Genomic DNA, 22,398 nt, shown 5'->3' on the forward strand with positions numbered 1-22,398 from the left:
CACCAAATTTTATTTCCGTTCATTATTTTTGGCAATTCCCTTATCGCTTGCACGTTTATGCATTCGTTTCATTCCCTTTTCTGGGCTGAACTTATCAAGGAAGCGTCATTGTCTGTCCCTCGGTGTCAGTCTGTGTTTTGGATATGTTCGCCAAAAAAACTCAACATGAAAATAATGCCAAACAAGGGAGAAAGTTTCGCTTTGCAAAACCAAACAGGAGATACTCTTTAAGAAACATAAACGAAACTTTAGATAAACAAAGAATATGATACATTAATATTTTCTATTTATTAAAATTGGTTCTTAATATAACTGGTTTCAATTGAATCATTTAAATTAACAAACATCACATTCTAATTCATTTAATTTATAAACTTACTTACTATTGATTGTGCTATAAACTGAAATACTTTCCTTCAGAGTAAAACAACCATTCTTCCGATGTGCCAAAAATATCCAAAGTTATTTCGCTTTCCTGCCAAAAGCGATTCCTTGAGGAGGAAAGGTGAGCGACGCCAATTAGCAGCTGCGGCCATCGGCATGCAAACATTTTCGCCTGTTTAACCAGTTGGCCATGCCAAAGCCACTTCCGTCACATAATAAATTCATAACAAATCACACGGACGGGGAACTCAAACACCAGCTCACACGGCCAGAACATGCGACATTATAATGCCACATTATGTTGCCAGTGCGTGAAAGAACCGTACATCAGAACATCGTGGCGACAATAAATCAAAAATCCGCACTCACACATGCAATACGGTCTAAGTCCCGTCTCCAGTTCTCCGGTTCACCAGTTCTCCAAATCCCCAACTCCCCAAGGCTGCTGGCTGGTTTTGCCGCGTGTATCTGCTATTCGCAAAAATTATTACACTTGACATGATTGAATACGCCGCTGAGTACCAGTTCCAGATCCCCAGTTCCAGTCTCATCTGCAGGTAGTTTCCGCCTTGCCTCCTCTTTCGGGGCTTTATGTAGTTGTGACTGGACAGACATAGTTTTTTGAGGTCTCGGCGGACAATTCCCGTTCGTATGTTGTTTTGCAGTCACTTGACATGCCGCATAAATGTAAGTGAGCACATTATTTGGTACAAGATACACTGATCAAAGTAATTAACATTTATAATGTATTGTAAAAATGATATAATAAATAGTATTTCAGAGTCATAATAACAAAGTTGATTTCCATGAAAGGATTAAAGCAGGGTTCGCAACTCAAGAACTTCAAACACTTAAGAGTTTTTTGTCAAAATATGTAGTTTGTGTATTGAAATTTAATGTCCTCTGAGCATAAATAACACACCCACACGATCCGCAGGATTCCACTTGCTCAACCAAATTTCCAGTTATCCTCAACATCTTTTTCGAATCCTGAGCAATAACCTTGGCATTAGCCAAACCCTGTGATCGCCATGTGGTATACAATGAGACGCAGTCAGCGGTTGGCCCTCATCACCCAGGGCTATAGGATCCTGGCTGAATACAATCTGGTGAAGGAGAAGATGAAGAACATCTACGCGATTCCCAGTTACACCTGCGGATTGCTCTGGTTTGGCGTGATCTTCGTGCACAGTGGAATCTATGCGGGCAGCGTGTTCCGCTTCTCCATTCTGCTGCCGGAAAACTTTCCGGATGACTCCATCCTGCCCACTGTGGTTTTCTCAACGGCGGTACTCCATCCGCATATTTGTTCGCAAAATAAGACCCTGGATCTGGCGCCTTTCTTCAAGGAGTGGCGTAAGGATGATCACCATATTTGGCACTTGCTTAGATATATTCAAGCAATCTTTGCCGATCCTGAGGGTAGTATTTGTACTGGACAATCATCTTCGGGTGACCTCGTTGTCATGGATGAGGTGAATAATATGGAGGCTCTCAACATGCTGGCCAAAAGTCGACCCGAGTATATTAAACGTGTCCAGGAACTGGCCATCTCATCGAGAGATCACATGTACGACAAGCCGATGACAGATGACCCGCACTCCATCATAATGGAGCCCTATTGTGCCGAAAGGCATCTGAAGTTTATCGATGAGCTGAAGAGTCCCAGCTGGAAGGAAGCTACATCCGTGGATTGCTCCCAGATGTCGGAGTTTCTGGGACACATCGACTTCTCAAGGCAGCTGGACGAAGAAGAGACGAATCAGCCTGAAAAATCCACGGAGATTCCGGCTTCCCAGCGTGAAGATGCTGTAGTTTCTTAGGAGCAGAATGGAGAAGCTGTTTATTAGAAAAAATTTAATAAGTAAAAATTGTAATTGTTTTTCAATTATTTACCCAATTTTATTTTTCTCATTTAGCCTTAATATAAAGTTTAATTTTATTTTTGAACTCTTTTGATTTAGTAATTGTGTTACAATAAATTCTTACAAATTTTTTTAGATGCAAAGTGTTAAACAATGAACCTGTACTAATTAGCAAAATAACATGCAATTTCTATGTTTTAGAGTGCATTGTTCATTTTTCAATTAAATGATATTATTATTGACATTTAATTTTGCCCTTGCGAGCACGAGCACAATAGGAAATCATTTAATTAAGTGCCCAATTATTGTATTATTTTTCTCAAATGTAATTGAACACATAAAGGAGACTTTTTTTAATATTTATTTTTTCCAGTGGCAATTTTGCTCATCTGTACATCCCATCCCTGTTTCGCCACATTAGCGTTGTTAATAATGCCATCTTTCAGGTGCAATAATCAAAATAATAATAATTATGACTCGTTGCCCGTCGGCAAAGTGAAATGCATTCCTGTTTTCCCGCTTTTTAGTTCCCTTTCCTTTGGCGAACTTATTTTAAGGCTGTCGCTTGCATGAAATGCAGTGGTGTTCAAAATAATATTACTTTTTCAAAATGCTGTTTTCAGAACTGGTAGTTAAAACTGCCAGCAAAGTGCTTTTCTGTTAATATTTAAAATTCTTTAAAGTTCGTAGAACCAAATGTGTTTCGGTATGAATGTTTTTTTTTAGAAAACTTGAATCTTAAAACACATATGTATATTTGTGTGCTCTCTGCTGTGCATAAACGCATGAAAAGCCTGCTTTCGCATGCATGCAGTTCCAAGGGAGACGGCATCGTCAGTTGGTGCAAATATACAAAAGTGACAATCTGATTTATCACTGCACTTTGCCGGCAACATCGTTCGTGGCCATGCGAGCTGGTGTTCCTCCCCTGAACCCCCCGAAACACCCCGCACTCAACCTCCAGTTGGTTCCCAAAATTGCTCATGAAATTATGGACGATAGTTGGCAGCCATATTTTAGGCCATTTCGCTAACGGGCCTACTAAGTGGGCGACTCTATCACAGTCGCACACCACATTTGAGCTAATTGCCTGGGAAGCAGATCCTCTGCATTTGTATATCCGGATACCACTTTGCCATCTAGGGACAGTGAGAAATGTGCGACAGGCGCTTTCGCCAATGGCCATAATCCCGGCAAAATTTGTGGGCGTTAAATTGCGACAAATGGGAGAAAAAGATTATATACTTTTTAAAGTTGCATAAAGGTGGTTGAAGTTAAATATTATATTATTCTGGATCTCAGTTAAAAGTTTTATTTCTTAAGATTTTAGTGTATATTTATAATTGTATTTTTCTAATTTCTAAAATTAATCTGAAATTCATAAACTCGCCACAAATACAATCTCCCTCTAACAACACTGTTCTATATAGAAATTAAGTCACGTCCAGTTGCGGATCCGCCCAAAACTCATGGGGTGTTTTTATTGAGTGGGCGGTACGCCAAAAATTAAGACATATTCGTAAGCTCAACGGCAGATACAAGAGTACCGAGCAACGTTAACGTTAACAATTAAGTTGTAATAAATTTAAGCGGCATCGCGTGGGCTGGAGCGGCATGGCCCATGTTAATGGTTTCAGCTTCAATTAAAAGGCCATAAAGAACTGTTGCCAGACTGGTGACAAAATATAAGGTTCCATTGTATTGAACTTCGTTTTGTCTTCAGTTTTGTATGTTGTTTTTTGTTTTTTTTCGGGGTCCCTCTGTCCCCAGAGTGGAGATTCAGAGAGAATCGACTTGCCCCCCGCCGCTGCAGTTATCAGCAGCCATCAAAACAATTGCCACCATCGTGGCGGATGCGACAATGATCATCGGACTGCTCCGCAGATGGTGGGGCAATTGAGGGGGTGGAAAGGGGGAGTGGGGAGTGGTGGGGGGTGGGGGGTTGGTCTGTGGGTTCGTTAGCTCCGCATTCGTTTGTCTGACAAGTTGGCGGGCCAACTAAACTAAAACGCCGCTGCCGAAACGTATTCAAGTTCAATTGCGCCAACAGGTAAAGCGGACGGACAAGACTGCCAGACGTCACTGTACAGTGGTACCAAAACAAGCAAATTTAAAGCAAAATAAATATTACAACTTTCCTAAAAAAGGAGAGGATTTTAATTAAACGCTTTTCTTGTTTATTTTAGAAATAATTTAATGAAAATAGTAGAACCTCTTGAGTAACTATGACCTCAGGCATTTAAAATAATCGAATAGGAAAAATATAATAACTTGTAGTAATCACTTAAGAGCATAATTTAAGGTTGGCCACACAATCGCCAGAGGGCTAATAAAACTGTAACATAAACATTAAATATGATTGATGGCTTACATTTAATAATTGATTTCCTTTGAATATTTGCACTTGCATTTTACATAAATAGTTCAAGCACCTTTTAAGCCAAACATTGAAATTTAGAGATACATTTAAAGCTGAAAACCACCCACTGTGCAGCGCCTGTTGCCAGTTGCCTTCGGCCAGACAAGATTGAACTCCTGCTCGAGTCTGCGGCAGCGTTTCGATTTCCTTGGAAAACCGCTAGAGACCGCCGACCCCCGATCTGCTCTGCTTAGCATTCCCCATCTCCCTGGCCAACAACTCCCCCCGGCCATTGGAACCCCCAGCTTCCCGATTCTGCCAGCGACCGTCTGCAAAACTGGCAAAGACACAGATTGGTATTTATATGCAAGTTCATGGCTCGACCGAAGCGCGCACACACATCATCATCGATTATAATCGAAATGGGATTGTAAATCAAATCGCATTGAATGGTAGTGACTTTAAAATGGGCTTCATTATCGCCGGTGCCGACCGCCGCCGATTCCTGCCTGCGGAAAACTGGGGAACCGAGGGGGGAATCGGGGATTCCGGCTTCGAGTTTGTCGTTGTTGCTATTGTCGGCGTTTGCCGTTCAGCGTTCAGCGTTCAACGTTCAGCATTTTGCGGTGGCTGAAGTGACATTCAATGCCATAATTTATGAGTTTATCTTTTTCGCGCCGCCAAATCGTACGCTAAATGCTGTCTGCTCCGTCGCGGTTTTCTGGTCTCTCAGTCTCCCAGCTTCGATCCGCGGACCATATTGCCGGGACCTTTTGGGTTTTGCAGTTGGGGTTGGGGTTGGGGTTGGGGGACATATGCAAACCAACCAACGGCAAACAAACGAAACGTGCATATTTTATGGTACTGGCGGTCTGCTATTTGGTATTGCTATTCGCCAGCATCGAAAGCCCAAAGTTGCGATTCGAAGGCGACTCTGTTGTCGTTCGTTGTCGATCGTTTAATGTCGAGCAATTAAAATTGGAGTTTTTCGTGTGGCGGCACTGGCAGTCGCGTATGGTAGACCCTTGGTATTTGGTATGTGCTGCAGTTTTCAGTTTATGAGTTATGGCCCTCGTTGTCGGCGCAGCATAGCCCTGCATAGCTTTTTGTGCTGTCAATTTCGCCGGAGCCATTAGATACGAGTCCGCAGAATCGAATATATATTGCCCAGCTGTTGGACTGTCGGCATTAAAAGCACTTTGGGAAAATGTAAGGAAACACTCTTGTACTCTCAACAATTTGTATGGAATGTAGGCTTTTAACATGTACTTAAGAATTATTTAACCATGCGATTGTAGTTAATCTTCCCACACAGTTATTAGACTTCTTAGCCATAAGAAGGTTGCTTTTTAAGTATTTAATCTTTTGATTGCGAGCAATATCGGGTAACCTGTAATAAACTTGTAAACTTGTAATTAAGTTAATTTTATGTATCTGCTTCCTTCACAACAAGCTCTTAATAAAAATTAAAAATGTAATTGCTGTTTTAGTACGTTTATATTTGGCTCATTAAGACCAATAAAAACCAAAAACCAAGATTTATAATGTGCTTTAGCAGTGCAATGCAGTTTTGGTTTCCTTATAACACCATAAAAAACACCACACACAAGTACCTGGGTTGGTGAAACATTCTTAGAGCTGTTGGAACTGCACTCCAATCTGGATCCCCACCAGCAACATCATGAGCTTCATGAGCAACATGAGGAGCCACTGGAGCCATGGCAACAGCAACTTACCAACATGATGCCCACTTCTTTTCAATTTCAACGCACTTGGATCCGTGGCATGATGGCATGGGGCACCAGAAGTATGTAATCACGGCTCCTAATTCTAAACCGTTTTTCATGGCCGAAATGCGAACCGGTTGGCCAAGTTTAACTAATACATCATTACGCTGGCATTTTTCCTGTTGTTGTTGCTGTTGCTGCTGCTGCTGCTGCTGATGTTGCTCTTGGCTTGGCTTATGTTGCTGATGGTTGTGGTGGTGGTGGTGTTGGTGTTGCTGCTTTTGCCGCACTCTCGTAATAATCAATTACGCGTCAGGCACGATCTTGGCAAAAGAGCGCGCGATCTTCGCATGCCTGGCCGCTCAATCATCATCATCATCATCAGTATCACTCAGCTGATGATAATGATGATCGTGGGTCTCTACAAGCAATAAGCTCCCAACTCCAACTCCAACTCCAAACTACAACCGGGGCTATTTTCTCCGCTTTTCGGCTTGCAACTCATGCGCCAATAATAAATTACAAAACAAAACTTTAAGAACAGGTTCAATTACATTTAACAAGAGCGACGGCCAAACAGCTGATTTGTGGTTTACGACAGACCGCCGGGGAGCGGAGGTGGGGGGGATGAGGAGGGGGGCTAACTTCATGGGGGCCAATAGCAAATTAAATAGATTTACGCTGGTAAAGTGTTGCTGATTGGGATAATCAACGCGCTGGCAGAAATTCAGCTCTGCCGCTTGATGTTGCTGCTGTCGAGGCATTATTATCGCCGCTAGTTATTGGCTGTTGTTGCTCTTGTGCATCCTCTAGCTGTTGCTGCTATTGCTGCAACTAGCTCAGAACAACTCGACTGGGTAATCCCGATTTCGTATTAAAATTTGCATGGCCGTTGACGTGCAGCAAGAGCGGCAACAGCAACACACACCACACCATAATCAGCACACATTGACACACTTCTCGTCGCTGTTTTTGTTGCATTTCCGGTGGTGTTGAAGTCCGCGTCCGGTTTTAATAAAATTGCTGACTCCGCTCAAGTGTTGCTGCTGGCTGATGCAGCAGCAGCAGCAACAGCAACGACACCAACATGTTGCCGCTTGCCTTTGCTGCTGTTGCTGTTGCTGTTGCTACGTTACCCATGTTGATATCACCCGCAGCGTAAATCTTCTGGATTAATCCAATTTAACACTTTATGCTGCACTGCGCTTTGGCCATGTTGCTGCTGCAGCAGCGGCAAACGGCAAAGTTGCGGTAAGTAACATCAGCAGCAACAGCAGCAATGTGTATCAGCGATATGGCTCTGAGCCTTTCCACCGAGAGAAAGCGATTTCAGGCGGATAATTGAAGGCTCAATGAAGATTATCTATCCAGAAAAGGTAATCCAAATAAGGACATACATAGTTGCATAGCACGATTAGTTTTATGATGTGTCATTACTTTGTATCTTTTGGAAGCAAAAAATGATTAAGGAAAGTCTTGGATTTTCTTAAAGCGGAAGACCAACCACTTAATCTTTTGATTACTATCTGTATTAGTTATGGTAAATATTCTATACAGTTATAGCTTTTCCTGTCCCTAGGCATATAAATGGGATTAAAGAGGATTAGAGCAATATTGGCTTACCATTTTCCTTTTTTAAGAATAAAAATATCTTTATCTTTATCTGAAAGTGTCATAATGCCAATTAAAATTAAGCTTAGCTTACAAGTTTTTCTTGTGAAATAGTTTTCGGGCGGCTTAGTCTTTTTTTCCAGTGTTTCGAGCTGACCTTTTCCACTGGCAGTCACTTTGTGACTCTGTTAGTTGGCCACCTTTGGCCACACACACATGGCTCAAACCCCCGCTCGCCATCACCCATGCTTTTATTTTAAGCCATCCCGGCCAAGTTCTGCCCATGTCTGTTATTTGTGCTTTTATTTTTTGCGCTGCTCGCTTTGCTTTTTCGGGGAGCGCACCAAATTTAATACGCTTGTGGTCACATGTGTTGCGCTAGGGGTTTTTTTTTTCCTTTTCTACATATTTTTAAAATAGCAAAGACTGCGAGCACAACACGCCCCCCTCGTGTTTCACTTTGGTGACCGTGTTGCGCTTTTCTCTGGCAGAGGTTCTTTTTAATTTCGTTTTTTATTCCGGAGAGCAAAGCGCGAATTTAATTAAAATATGCAAATCGCTTTGTGGCATTTTGATCAAGTGTTGAGCTCGCGAGCTGCGAGTCCGCTTAAGCTACGAAGTTCCACTGACAATTTTTTCCCTTTTTCTGCTTTTTTTTTTCTTTTTTGTTGTATTTGGCAACTCGAAGTTTGTCGATAAAACCTGGCGATAACAACGGACAAAGTCGGGGTACTCGGTCCCTGCTCTACTTACGAGAATTCGAGGAGATATATGTAGGAGGCAGGAAGGAAGTCGCACACCCAGCTCATTCCTGCTCCTCCGGGGGGAGTGTGATTTCTTTTTTTGTTATTTAGCCGGCAAGCAGTGCCAGTGGAAATTAAATTTATTGCACATTTTATTTTCTTTGATGTTCGTTTGTTAACAAAATTGTTTCGAGGGGGATTAAGGTAACGGACGCGGATTAGCCGTGGCATTAACCAAACACAGACAACATCGTGATATGGCGTAACTCTTGCACTTCATCACTTCGCTTCTCCTTCTCCCTCACCTGATCCCCCATTTCCCCGCTTTTTCCTGTGGAGTTTTTCATTTGCATTTTTATGGCAAACGTCTGCGAGGGAGAGGTGCAAACATCGAGGGAGAGAGAGATGGGCAACAAAGTCGCGCAAATGCGATTAAGTCATTTGGCTGGCTTGCACTGGAGGTTACCTCCATATCTCTCCCTATTTTCCGGATTCCTTCCGTGGGTCTAAATTCCCCTGCTCTTGCCCCTCGTCCCCTTTGTTCGCCGCTCATTGTGCGCTTTTAATTTGGTCTAATTAAACGGGGAATGTGAACGCTCTTCAAAAACAGAGAAGTGTAGAAAACATTACCGAGTTCCTGAGCACTGCGATTTAGGGACAAAACAGTCGAATTTGCATTTACAACGAGCTACGAACGTTTAAAGAAAGGTTAGAATAAAGTCCTTTGAGTTGATTACTTAATTTATTGAGACAACAATGTAGGTTTTTTCCCATCCTATTCAGCTCAGGTTACGTTTATTTAATAACAAGAAGTTGGATGAGGTCGAGGTTATATTATGTTAAACAATGTCTTATGCTTAAAGGTAAGCTGTGTCAAAATAAAAGTTTGCTTTACAAAATCATAAAATTTCTAACGAAATTTGTATCTAAATTCTCTAGTGAACTGCATCATTGTTTTTTTTTGGTTAGCCTTTATGCGTTTTCCCGACATTTGTGATGACTTCCAGGGTATATAAGCTTCAACTTGCCGAAGCTTCCTTTCTTGTTTTTGAACTCAACTGGCTCGTTCAGTAACCTTTACGTAATAAGGTAATAAAGTCTACACCCAATTCAATTTGCCATCATCAAAGGGCGATGGAAACAAACACATTGTCTTCCAATATCCCGCCAAATGTTTACGTTATATCCGTTCCATATACACTTCATCATACTCAAAAGCCGCCAGCACCTGTGCAAAATACCATTCGAGACCATGTGAGCCTGGCCAAAAGCCCAACTTTGTAGTTTGTATGTGTGTGTGAGTGTGTTGTGACAATGTGAGCCAAATTCTAGTCAAGGAAATTTCCTTTTTCCCCCGAAACACAGCAAGTGCCAAACCAGCAGATGTCTGCCAAGAAGGAAGTCGAAATGAAACGGAGCGATTTGGCCCAGGTAGCTGGTAACAGGTAACAGCGCAAGTAAACGGGGGCAATGTTTGAATTTTCATTTTCTCGGTTCTTTTCTTTGGTCGTTTTTGGGGAATATTTGCACTGGGTAAACGGCACCAGGATACTTTGCATTGGTAATTTGGCGTCATTTTCAGATAGTTGCCACTACGTGTCCTGCCGCATGCAGCTCGGGCTAAAAGAATTGACCCAGTTTCCCGTTCCCCGTTCCCCACGATATTGAGCAACAAAGCAGTGGCAGAGACAAACAGAAACCCTTGCAACCCGTCGACAAACAGGAATATCCTTGCAACTTGAGCCAGAGCTGTCCGCAACACGTTCTTTTGCACACCGGCAACATGCGATGTGAGCTCCGAGGACAAGGATGTCGTCGCATCCAGCTAACCGAGTTAGCTAGTCCTACCAGGATCTTCCCCTTTGTCCCGCATATATATCCTTGAGGGGCGAAAACCTGGCGCTGTCTTGGCCATCAGGTGGCCTCTACTGTGCAGCTCGGCAGAATGTTGCAAAAAGCTTCTAATCAATTTTTGAAATGGATGAAATTCCGATTCAAGATTTCTATTTTCCTGACCCCATTGTTGTCTTGTTTTCGCTTTTTTCCCAGCCATTCGGTGTCTTATGGCCATGTTTGATTTTTCTCTATGTGGTTTTGCCTCTGCTGTTTTAAAATTCGAGCACTTATACTCCGGGCATTGTCAACTCTCGAGCAGATTCGAAGCGGCCTAGTCGAAGCGGCTGTCTTTGTAACTTTGGTAGTTGTCATGTACAGGATGTTTAACATGCCCGCTTTTATTTACCTTTACCTCGGCCATCTTCCCCCCTCCCAACCGACAAAAGACCTCCCCCCCCCTTTGGATCATCTCGGCTGAGTGAATGTGGCCGAGTCAACGCCCCTCAATTCGCCCCGAAAGCCAGTGGACTTCAGGACACCGGCTGCCTGCCTGCATTTGGCTGACAAAACGCACTTTGTATAATCGAAAATTCTTTTAATTGAATGCAACTCGGTTTCCATTCGAACTTTCGTCCGTACTTTCGTCGTTCAACGTGTGTGGCACTGGGGGCTTTCCTCCGGCTGTCCAAATATTTGTGCTTAAATTTAAATTCCGTGTACTCGTAACTGATTTTTATTTCGCCAGGATTGAGATTGGCATGTGATTGTGTGCGGTCAGTTTTGGAAATTAAGTGGAGCAGTTCTATGCGTGTGTGTTTGTGCATGTGTTTGGCCAAAAAAGTTTTGTTGGCTTGCTTTGGTTTCGGTGGCTTTGTCCTGAATTCGGTTGACCAGCCCAGAACAGGCCAATTAATCTAGAAAAAAGTGCAACGCCTGCAAATCTCCGAGTCGAGTTGAATATTAAATGCGGTATGTGATACAATTGAATAGAGTCCATAGCTCAATAAAATATAAATATAAATAATTGCATTAAACGCTTACTATTTATTGAAATAGTAAATAAAAATATTTCCTATGCAGCTTAAACTTTATTATCTGTGGAAATGGTAAACAAATGTATATTAAGGTTATAAATTGATTGAATGTTCGAGTGGGATTGCTCAAATATCTAGAGTTTAATTTAAGACCAACAAAATCTTTTTCATTGTCAAACATTTAATGTTTCTCCCAATGCCAATCGAATATTTAAGGAAAAATTTTAAATAAATTGTCTACGAAAATCTAAACAAAACGACAGAAAATTTCAACGTTTATATTTCTTTTTTTTGAGATTAAAATGAAAAATTCTTTCACAACAATTCTATAAATAACTTAAATCAACAATTTATAGTGCATTATTCAGAATGCGGCTTGCTGCGAGGGCGGATTGCAGATACCTGCAGCCACAAAAACATGCATTCACTTATTCAATTTATATAACCTGGCTAATTCCAATCCACCCACCCACACACACACTAGGCTGGCTTTAAAATCAATTAAAGTTGCAGATCGGTTCGAAAACCGCAGGCCAATAAAACACAATGGCAATGCATTTGTTGAAAGTTGCGACTAAAATGTGATTTAATGCCGCCGATAACCACTGACCCCAAAAAGCAAGAACAAGGTCTCAGCAGGCGGCCAAAAATCAATTAACCGGAAGAACAGCCGAGGTGAGGTCTGATTTGAAGATAGGCCGCAACAAAGTAATTAATTAAAGCCAAGCGTATCTAATCAAATTCCAAACAATCGTTAAATCGTATTTATGAACAGCAGCAGGGAACTCGACTTGGATTGCAGTTGTGAAATTTATTTCGTCCCCATTTTCGGTTAATTGTGGATGAAAGCTGTCAACTGGAAGCCAAAAGACTGAAGGCTGGGAGAAGTTAGAAGCTAAGAGCTAAACGCTAGTAGCTAGCAGTTAGAACCTAGAAGCTGGATAATCAATTTGCGGTTACATAAAGATGCATCAATGTCGCTGTCCGTGTGTCCGTCGGCTTGTTCTGGCAATCTGGCAGTCTGACAGCCGTGGAATGCTCCGACTGCTCATTTCTGGTAAGATAAGAGCGCTGTAGATTTTAGATTTCTGCCTGCGATCGCTTCGAACAAGCCCGGCTACAAGCGCCAATTAGAAAGAGTTGGAAAAATATTTCACTCATTTTCGTTTGTCAACGTTGCACGGGCAGTGCCACAGCAGACTGGTTCCTAATACTCCACTTCACTCCACTGGATCCCAACCCCAAGCCCCAAACCCCAATCCCCATCCCCATTCGTAAGAGCCAACCCATCCGTGCTCGGAGTCCATGTTCCAATGTTCTCTGATTACAGGCCGCGCCAACTGCGGAATGAGACTGAGACTGAGAATGAGGAGATGTCTGTGTGTGTTTGTTGCACCACCAGATCATAGATAATAATATTAAATTGGTTAAATGCCGTCTTGGATTACCCAAACCAGACATGGGCATACCATTCGGTTCCGACTTCGATTCTGATTCCTGGACAGGCGACGACCACCCCGGGCGAGGTGAAGAAACTAAACTGCATTTTGGGGGCCAGCTCGCTTATCTGACCATATTGATATTATATTTTTATGGGGAAATCAAGATGGTCTTCGCCTCGGTAATTAATACCCAAAGTTCAAAATGTTTTGGGCTGCCCCTAAAAAAGAGAAAAAAAAACCTCGGCGATAAGTAATCGATTTCGTTGGCCCGCTCTGACATTATTGAATTACCAGACGACATTTGATTAATTTGCATACGACAACAAATTCGTGATCTAAATTATTTCTAGCTCTGCCGTTTTCAGTCTGTGAGAAGCGGGCATCGATCGATTGAGAAGCAGAAGGAGGAGAGAGATCCATTCTATCCTTCACCAAGTTGGTTCTGCCTTTTATGGCCAATTGTAAAATGTTGAATGTTTCGCCGGGACTTCGGGATCTGTGTGGCGTGATTGAAGGAAAAGGGCATGTTTTTCCCCGCCGATGACAAGGCGCCCGCCTAATGAGCTACCATAATTCAATGCCGCGAACGACCCAAATTTGAATGCCGCCGCTGCTGCCGAATCGCGTTTGTTTGGGAAATTTGTGCACCTCGGCGCAGATCTGCATTTCCCCTACCTCCGCCGATTTATATATATAATTTCACCAGGAAATCGGTGAAACAATGGCAGCGCGATTTTATTGTTTTATTTGATTGTCCGAGATCATGAACTTGCTCTGCGGTCGGCGGTCGGCGGTCGGCGGTCGCTGTTCCCCCGAAGCCTTTGTCTTTTGATCACTTTGGTAGCACAAATCAATACGGAAAATGAGATTTTAAACGGTCATAATGTGCCACAACAATGTATTGCAATATTTGTGACACAAAATCGGGTTTGGTTTCGTTTTCTGTTTTTTTTTTTTGGTAGCGAACTTTGGGCCTGAGGTTCATAATATAACGGTTTCTCGCCTGGTAGGTGGTGCAGTGGAAAAAAACAAATATATAATAAATTCTGAAAATTTCATTGGGGATAAACCTGCTGAAAATGAAATAAATGTAGCTTTTTCTCTGCTTTAGAGGAATATTCATTTCATTTATTAAATTTCGTTTTCAGCCCTAAGGGCTTGTGGAAAAATTTGATATGGCGTTTATTTGCATTTATTTAGTTTCCATTTTAGCCTCAGTATATTTTATGTGAGTATAAGCTTATTTGGTTTTATAACAATTGTAAGCCCAATGCATTTTAATGAAGGAAAAGAGTTAGCAAAATATGAATGTAGTTTAGCAACTCTTTAGTAACATTTCAATCATCCTTAAGGTTGCTCCACTTTCCCTGTTCAATTGACTAATCATTTTGTTTAAAGTGTAATCCTTAGCATTCAGCCTTTAATTCAAAGGTAACTATGGCAAGCAAAACACAGCGACAACAAAGCGGTTAATTTCGCTGCTTTTGTTGCCCGATTTCCTCGGCTTTGTTTTTCAACTGGCAGCACAGTCAGCAAAGTTGGCCGGAGTCACAGCCAAAGTAGGATTTGGACTTGGATTTGGATTCAGATTCGGGTTGGGGTTGGAGTGGGAGTGGGAGTTGAAGATGGAGTCGGGCAATACCTAATTTCATGTCATTAGTTTGTGTGATAACTGTTACCATTGAAAACGAGCCAAAACGGAGAAGCTAGCCGGCTAACAGTCGTCCTCGTTGTCGTCTGTATTTCTCTGCTTTCCTCTTTTTTTTTCTCCTCTTCTTCTTTTGGCCAAGACGAACAGAAAAGGGGGAGGGGAAGTGGGAGGGGGGAGCAGCTCCTCCTGCAATCCTCCTGGCAATCCGAGTCGGAGGCAGAGCTATTGAAATCATTTAAACCATTTAGACCATTTAAGCTATTTACAATTTGCCATCATCACGACATTTTCGGCTGCCGCTGCAGCCGCCAGCGTTAGCGTTAACGGCTTGAATTGAGAGAGGGGGAGGGGGAGGGGGAGTGGGGGAGTCTTGGCCAAAATCAGAGCAATTCAATTGGAAACATTTGTAAAATGTCTCGCTGTTGTGTTGTGCCTGGCCAAAGCCAAAGCCAGAGACTCAGACTTGTCCCTATATGAGAGCCCAAGCACGACGACTTCGTCGACAGGCAGCAACTGTAGCAACTTTGGCAACCAAGTCGACCAAGTTAAGAAGTCACACAGAGTTAGAGCCAGAGCTAGAGCCACAGTCAGAGTCTCGGAGTCTCGGAGTCGCAAAAGAGCCATATGTCAAAAGGTCAATGCTGATTTTTGTGATTTCCTGCAGTTGCTGCCGTAAAATTTGTTAGCAAAACGTTTGGAATTGCTTAAATGTCAGCTCCGTCGAGTGGCCTAATGGTGACATTTCTTTCAGCTCCGTTTCTCTCTGCTGTTGTGTTGGGCTCTTGCTGATCGGTCCCAGCCCAAATTAGCAATGCAGCCAGGTCCTAATGGAGTCAAAGTTGCTCGCATTTCGGATTTCGTATTTCGAATTTGCATTTGCATTTAGCAGTCGCTGGCATGATCCGCCTGTCATATTAATTAAAATAGAACGACGGGACCCACACACGAGGGAGCACACGGCGAAATGTCGAGGACCCCCTGTGATTCATGCCTCCGGTTTGTTTTGCTTAATTTTGATTGCATTTTGATGCATTCTGCGCGGGGGGATGGATACTGGGATACTGGGATACTGGATACTGGATATTTGCATGGCTCTGAGTCAGCAGCATCTGCACGCTCGTCGCCGCTCTTCGGCCATTGATTGAAAGATCGATCGGTTAGACAAAAGGCAACCAAATGAATTTCCTCTTTTCCAGCTTGAGTCGCAGTCCCGGCCGCATCATTGTCTTGCCAGTCGGCTCCAAATGGAGCAGGGGCCTTGTCAAGATTCTCAAAATGCAAATGCAAAATGCAGCCAAGTGACTTGGCTGGATGTTTTGCAGTCGCCTCTTCGGTCCCCCAAACGCCCCTCGTTTGATTCGGTTCGCCTTTCTTTCATTGCGCTCATTGGGTCGTCTGTCATTGGCTTTGATTAAATTGGCTCAAAAGTTGTTAGTCAGTTTGTGCTGCTAGGGATGGAGCAGTGGAATTCTCTGGGCAAACCTCTTAAACGATCGATCTATTAGAGTTTGGTTTGAGATTGAGTCATATTTATACGTCATTGGTTTTCTAAAGCTTCAGTAAGTGCAATGGCTACCCCAGAAAAAGAATACAAATTGTATATTTTTTAATAAACTTAATCTCTTGAATTATCTATTTTCCAATAAATATTCATTTTAGTGTTCTGTTTACCATTTGAATACAGCTTTAGCTTAGTTTTAGTAGGTACAATAAATATATATTTTTGTGTTTCCATTTCTGTATCTTAAATAAATTTATTTTATAATTAAAATCCAATGCATTTCTGCCATCCCTGGACATTCTGTTATCGCTTCACTTTACCGTTTGGCCAAATCGAAATGCAAATTATGATGATCTCTGCTAAATTGCTAAAATTGGACTCCTACTGCGAAAGCCTATGTGAGTGTGTTTGCCTGGAATAATTAGTTTGGATACATGTTTGTTGGCAAAAAGCTGGCAGCCACAAAAAGGCAAGAGTTTACAGAATTTGTAGCCAACTATTTAGCAAACAAAACTTTCGACATACTTTTGTTGCAGCCAGCATCCGGATCCTGGATCCTGGATACGCTGTTGCCCTCCAGCTTGCCAAGTCAGCGAGCTTGTCGAGCTTTTTTTTTTTTTTGGTCCGGCAGAAAGGACATGCGGGCTGGCCAAAAAATTATATGCAAATCTAATTAGTAAATTATTTGAAGCGTGAAATTGAAAAATGATTTTGTTTTGTCTTTTGTGGCTGCGTGTGCCCTGCGAGAAGGTTTCGAAAAACCCAGCACTGCTCTTCGTTCCCGATCCGAATCGGAATACAGGTTCGCTTGATGCAGATTTTTTAAATGCGCTCAGCTGTAAGCGGTCAGATATGCAGAATGCATAAGCTGAAAAAAAGGGAACTGAAGCAGCAAAAAATGCCGCTGGCCATTTGTCGGACTAACAGTTTCCGCTAATTTAAGCACAACTAACGCGTTTAACTTGTATGAAAATGGATTTGACAACTGTTATTTTAACGCCGCAGATGTGTTTTTGAAAAAAATAATGCCTGCAGGTGAAGTATGGTTTTTTGTTGAATAAAATGTAATAAAAATTGTATTGTCTGAAATCGATTTTAAAGATTTAATATCAAATAAATCAGGAATTCAACTACAAGTTTTTCGCTATAAATTATTTCTCGCTGTAAGGGTATTTCAGTTCGCAATGTAAATCTTTCCAATTGCCTTCATAATTTTATAGTGGCCTGAACCATCTGGATGTTGAAGCCAAAAAGTGCGAACAAAAAGTGACTTCAAAATGATTTTCCTTCCGGCTTTTTGCAGGCCATTTTGTGGGGAGCAAAAACCCTGTAGAAAATGCTAATTTCCTGCGGATAAACGGAGACGGGGCCTCAGTTTTGTCTTTGCAGCAATGCAGCAATGCAGAGGTGACGACAGCCTAGTAAAATTAAAGCAATTTTCAAATTGAATTCGCATTTATGAATAACAATTGCCGGCAACTGCAATTGCAACGGCAAACAGATGATCAACAGCAGCGGCAGCAATTGGAATTGCAATTGCAACTGCGACTGCCAACTTGCAACTTGCAACTGGGAACTGCGAACTGGGAACTTGCAGCATGCGCCCACGTGATATGGAGTTTCAACTCCGGAGGACAGACGGTAGCGATGCACAGTAGGCAGCAAATTGGTCTATTTTCCAAATGTATTCGCTTCCTTGTGCTGTGTTTTTGTCCCCGTTTCCCGGGTTCCCGGGTTCCCGGGATCTCGAGTTCCCGGGTTCCTCGATTTTGGTGCCTTTATGTGGGCCGAGTAACAGCGGCAGCCTAAATGGCGTTGTTGTACGCGCATTTCATGTCGCCAAGGCATCATCATTATCGTTCGCAAAACCCCCTTTCAAAGTCATCATCATCAGCATCGTGATTATCCGCAGCCGGGGCTCCATTTCCATTTCCATCTCCATCTCCATCTCCATTGCGGCGTCATCATTGCTGTTGTCGCCATCGTATATCATGCACAATTGTTGGTCGCATGTTCGCCGGTCCGGGCAACAATTGCGGAGGAGATGACAACATAAACAATCCTAAATGTAATCCAACAGTATCATCAAGTCGAGCGCAGAGCTGTGGAGCGGATCGACCCCGGACAACTTCTGCGCGGTGCCCGAAAATATGATTGCATACAAATCAGCCAACACTGCACAGTGGCTTAGGATTCTTTTTATGTTTATATGTTGGTTTATTGTACAATTAGGCTAAAGTTTATGAAGGTGAGCATATAAAACATCTGGCTGAGCGGTAACAAACTTTATTTTAGGTTGTATACTGTTGGTTTATGAGGTGGATGTAATTAGGACTCCTTTAGATTATCATTATTATATAATTAACAATAAAGAACGGATCTAGTTCTATAAAAAAATAATACAATTATACAAATTATGATATTTCAGATTCGCATACATAAAAATGATAAATTTGTATTTATTGTTATTAATTATAAATATTATACTTTTTTTGTCTTACCTTTACACCTTTTTTTTTTTAATTTTTTAGACATTTGCTCCACTGTGCAGCGGCCACTTGGCAGGCAGGCGTGCATTATGCGAAATTCAAATGCCTGACGGCATATTTCACAGCTGTCGCCCGGCTAGGAAAACTTTTCGCAGCCGCCGGTGGTGGCGTCGTCGTCATCATCATCGCCACCATCATCGCAGGGTCGTCCATCGTTTTTGGCGCTCCATCCTGACTGGTACGGTCTCCATTCTCCATTCTCCATTCTGGATTCTGCATTCTGCATTCTGCAATGCAATCTCCGTGCGGCAGGGAGATTTCAGTCGCGTTGACACCGCCCTTGGCTCTTCGACATCCCCGCTGCAATGAGGCATGTGCTGCATCGGAATTGTCGCGTAAAAAGCCCACGATTTGCTGGTTTAGGGTATTGGAGTGGCTGCTGCTATTCCAGGCATAGTTTGGATTATACGATGGCCATAGGGGTGTTCTTTGCTACAGGTAATAGTGCATCACTTTCGATTAGTAAGAGCTGCTTATTTGGGATATTCTTTCCAATTGCCTTAATAAGTTGCTCATACATGAATAGAAGAAGTCAAAAATGTATTACAATTAAATAAGATATGCCTTTGAATATTTAAATTATTACCTCGTACAATTTGATCATCTTTTACTTCTCAGAGCTTCATTGGTTTGTTAAGCATAATATGTTCGATCGGTTTTTGGAGCAAATTAAGTACTTTAAAGGGAAGGAAAGGAAAGTATCTCCGATTTGCAAGTACCCCCAACGCACTCTGCATATACATACCCCACACAGACATAAATTGAACGCGAATTTCATGAGCATCGCCTGCTTCAGATGCATTCGCTTCAGCAACAGTAGTCGCTGGTTGCGAGTTGCAATTGCAGTTGCAATTGAAATTGCAGTGACTGCTGCCGTTGTTGCCGTTGAATTTTGATTTAGTTACGCGGCATAATGCATGAATTTGGAAGTCGGGAATGCGATGCCGAGCAGCTGAGCGGATGAAGAAGGGGTTTTGGAATGAGGATGGGGAGTACAGAGATGTGGGGTAGGGGGGATGCGGGGATGGGGCCATGAATGTGGATGCATTAATTGAAAATTGCGCGCGTCGCCTGTGAGGCGTTTATGCCGCAATGCATCTGTCCGCCTGTTTGGTTGGCTGCTCTGCCCGCTCATTACACGTACGCCCTGACATGATATGCATATGATATTTGTCGCCTGACTGCGTCTGCAACTTGACTGGCTCAGTGGCTCAGTGGCTGATTCCCTTGCACGGGGATCCACAGAGCATCAACACTTAATTTCAATTGTCAAGCGGCAACCCACACCCTGCCGGATATACGCTTGCCAATGTCATATTTAATTATACTAACTCAATTTGCTGTAGCCGTGCGGTGGCATTACGGGCTTTAAGTGCAAGTGCCGAGAATGGGTGGAACTGGATGTGGAACTGGATGTGGATGTGGATGTGGATCTGGGTGGCCCGCGGAGAGCATTTCAAAAGCCAAAAGCGAATCGCCGACACGGCACTGCTTAAAAATAAGAACCCAAAGCGGAAATCAATAACGTACAGCTTTTGGTTACTCTATAAAGCTGTTTGAATAGGTACAACCTAATAAAACTATAACCGCATTTATAAAAAGCAATACTCACCACAAAGATTTCAAAGTAATTATTTATAGAAAAATATTTTATAAAATGATTTTTAAACATTATTTAATGTGTGTTCATAAATTGAAAAGTGCTTTTACTTATAAAGATCTTTAGAGTAAAATGGGAAAACAAATATTTCAATGTAAATAATGAAAGCCACTTAATATTTAAACAACATGTTCCACAAACCTATTAGAATAGTTCAACTTCCCCGATAATGTGACTGCGTGAAATGTGTCCGTGTGTAAAATAAATGAGGAAAAGACATTAAAGAAAGTCTTTAATATGCAACAGCAGACTGTCAGGCGGTAACGGACTGAGAGACGGAAAGTCAGACAGCCGGACAAGCGGACAAACGGACAGCAGCTGTCCGGACAGCTAGGGCACCAAAGTACGGGCGATGGGATGTTGTATGCAGTACGTTGTATGTTGAATGGAGAATGAGACTGGGTGAATGGAGATGGATATGGATATGGAGATGGAGATGGGGATGCTGCGACGCGGCAGAGTATCAATTACTTGAGAAAAATTACTTGTCCATCTTGCAGTGAAACTATACTATATACCAAATAGCGAGGTGAGAGACGCGTGTGTGTTCTTGGCAAAGGCGGCGGTGATCAAACGCTTTTGTGGGCCACAACTACAACGCATCGGCATATTGGAAAATGGCTTTGGAAAACCTATGAATTTTCGTCTGTGCGAAGGTGTGCTCACTTGTGTAGTTTTGGGGGAAAAGGCGGGGAACGACCAGCGAGGAAGTCTTAATTTCCTATGGGTAAACGTGGCCATTTGTCGTCGTCGTTCGGCTAAATGCTCCATTCATTCAGGGCCCTCAATCTCTCCGACTTTCCGACTGTTTTCCCCCACATCGAGCCGTCCGGCGGTGCATTTTTTAAGCCTCGTGTTTTGTGTTATATATTTTGCACTTCTAAGACATAAATTTTATTGCGACTACGGCCCATAAATATGCACTGAGTACGAGGAGAGAGGCCACCCTGTTTTTCCACTGCTCGAAGAGTTCTTTCTGGTTTTTCTTTTTTTTTTTTTTTTATACCCTTGCAGAGCAAAGGGTATTATAATTTTGGCCAGAAGTTTGCAACGCAGTGAAGGAGACACCTCAGACCCCATAAAGTATATATATTCTTGATCAGCATCACGATCTGAGTCGAAATACGTCTGTCCGTCTGTCCGTCTGTCCGTCTGTCTGTCTGTCCGTCTGTCCGTCTGTCCGTCTGTCCGTCTGTCCGTCTGTCCTCCTGTCCGTTTCTGCCTAAACTAGTCTCTCAGTTTTAAAGCTATCTTGCTGAAACTTTCCCAAAAGATGTGTAGTTATTGCACGCAGTATATAAGTCGGAACGGGCCGGATCGGCCGACTATATCGGATAGCTCCCATACAAGAGATTGAAATACAAAATTCTAACGCCGTTGTTTTTCATCAGATCGACTTGATTTCTTCCACATGGCGTTTTCTAGGTACTATTGAATTTCGTGTTAAATTTTATCGAAATCGGATAACTCTATCATATAGCTGCCATAGGAGAGATCAAAAAATATATATAGAATTAATGGAAGTTAATTGATAGGGTCATTGTTTTTCATCACACGACTATGATTTTTTGAGTATCAAGTTTTTTAACTGGCCTTGGTTCATAAAAAAATTTCATGAAAATCGGACAACTATATCATATAGCTGCCATTGGAATGATCGAAAAATCTATATAGAATTAACGGAAATAAAATGATAACATCGTTATTTCTCATCAGAAAATCATGATTTTTGGAATATACAGTTTTCTAACGACTCTTGAATAACAAATAAAATTTCATCAAAATCGGACGACTATATCATATAGCTGACATATGAACAATAGTCAAAAATATGAAAAATTAATAGAAAAGCCTTTGTGTTCGAAATATTTGATGACTGCAAGGGTATATAAGCTTCGGCTTGCCGAAGCTAGCTTCCTTTCTTGTTTTGGATTACTGTAGTGCGGTGGAATGGCTCTATAAAACGGAGGCGAACGAGCTAGGTGTGGCGAAATGTACACAACCATTTTAGCTTTTAATGGAGAAAATACTTATTT

At 42.2% G+C, this 22,398-nt stretch overlaps 1 protein-coding gene across 1 annotated transcript; it reads left to right on the top strand.

Moving 5' to 3' along the window:
- The first annotated feature begins 1,226 nt into the window (after positions 1-1,226).
- On the top strand, positions 1,227-2,326 carry LOC108094776 (protein crossbronx-like). Its single transcript, XM_017195549.2, has one exon. The coding sequence runs from the start codon at positions 1,416-1,418 to the stop codon at positions 2,205-2,207; it is 792 nt and encodes a 263-aa protein (XP_017051038.1). The 5' UTR covers positions 1,227-1,415; the 3' UTR covers positions 2,208-2,326.
- Positions 2,327-22,398: the final 20,072 nt, after the last annotated feature.

Source organism: Drosophila ficusphila, unplaced genomic scaffold (assembly GCF_018152265.1).
Source record: "Drosophila ficusphila isolate 14025-0441.05 unplaced genomic scaffold, ASM1815226v1 contig_414, whole genome shotgun sequence".
Lineage (NCBI taxonomy): Eukaryota > Metazoa > Arthropoda > Insecta > Diptera > Drosophilidae > Drosophila > Drosophila ficusphila.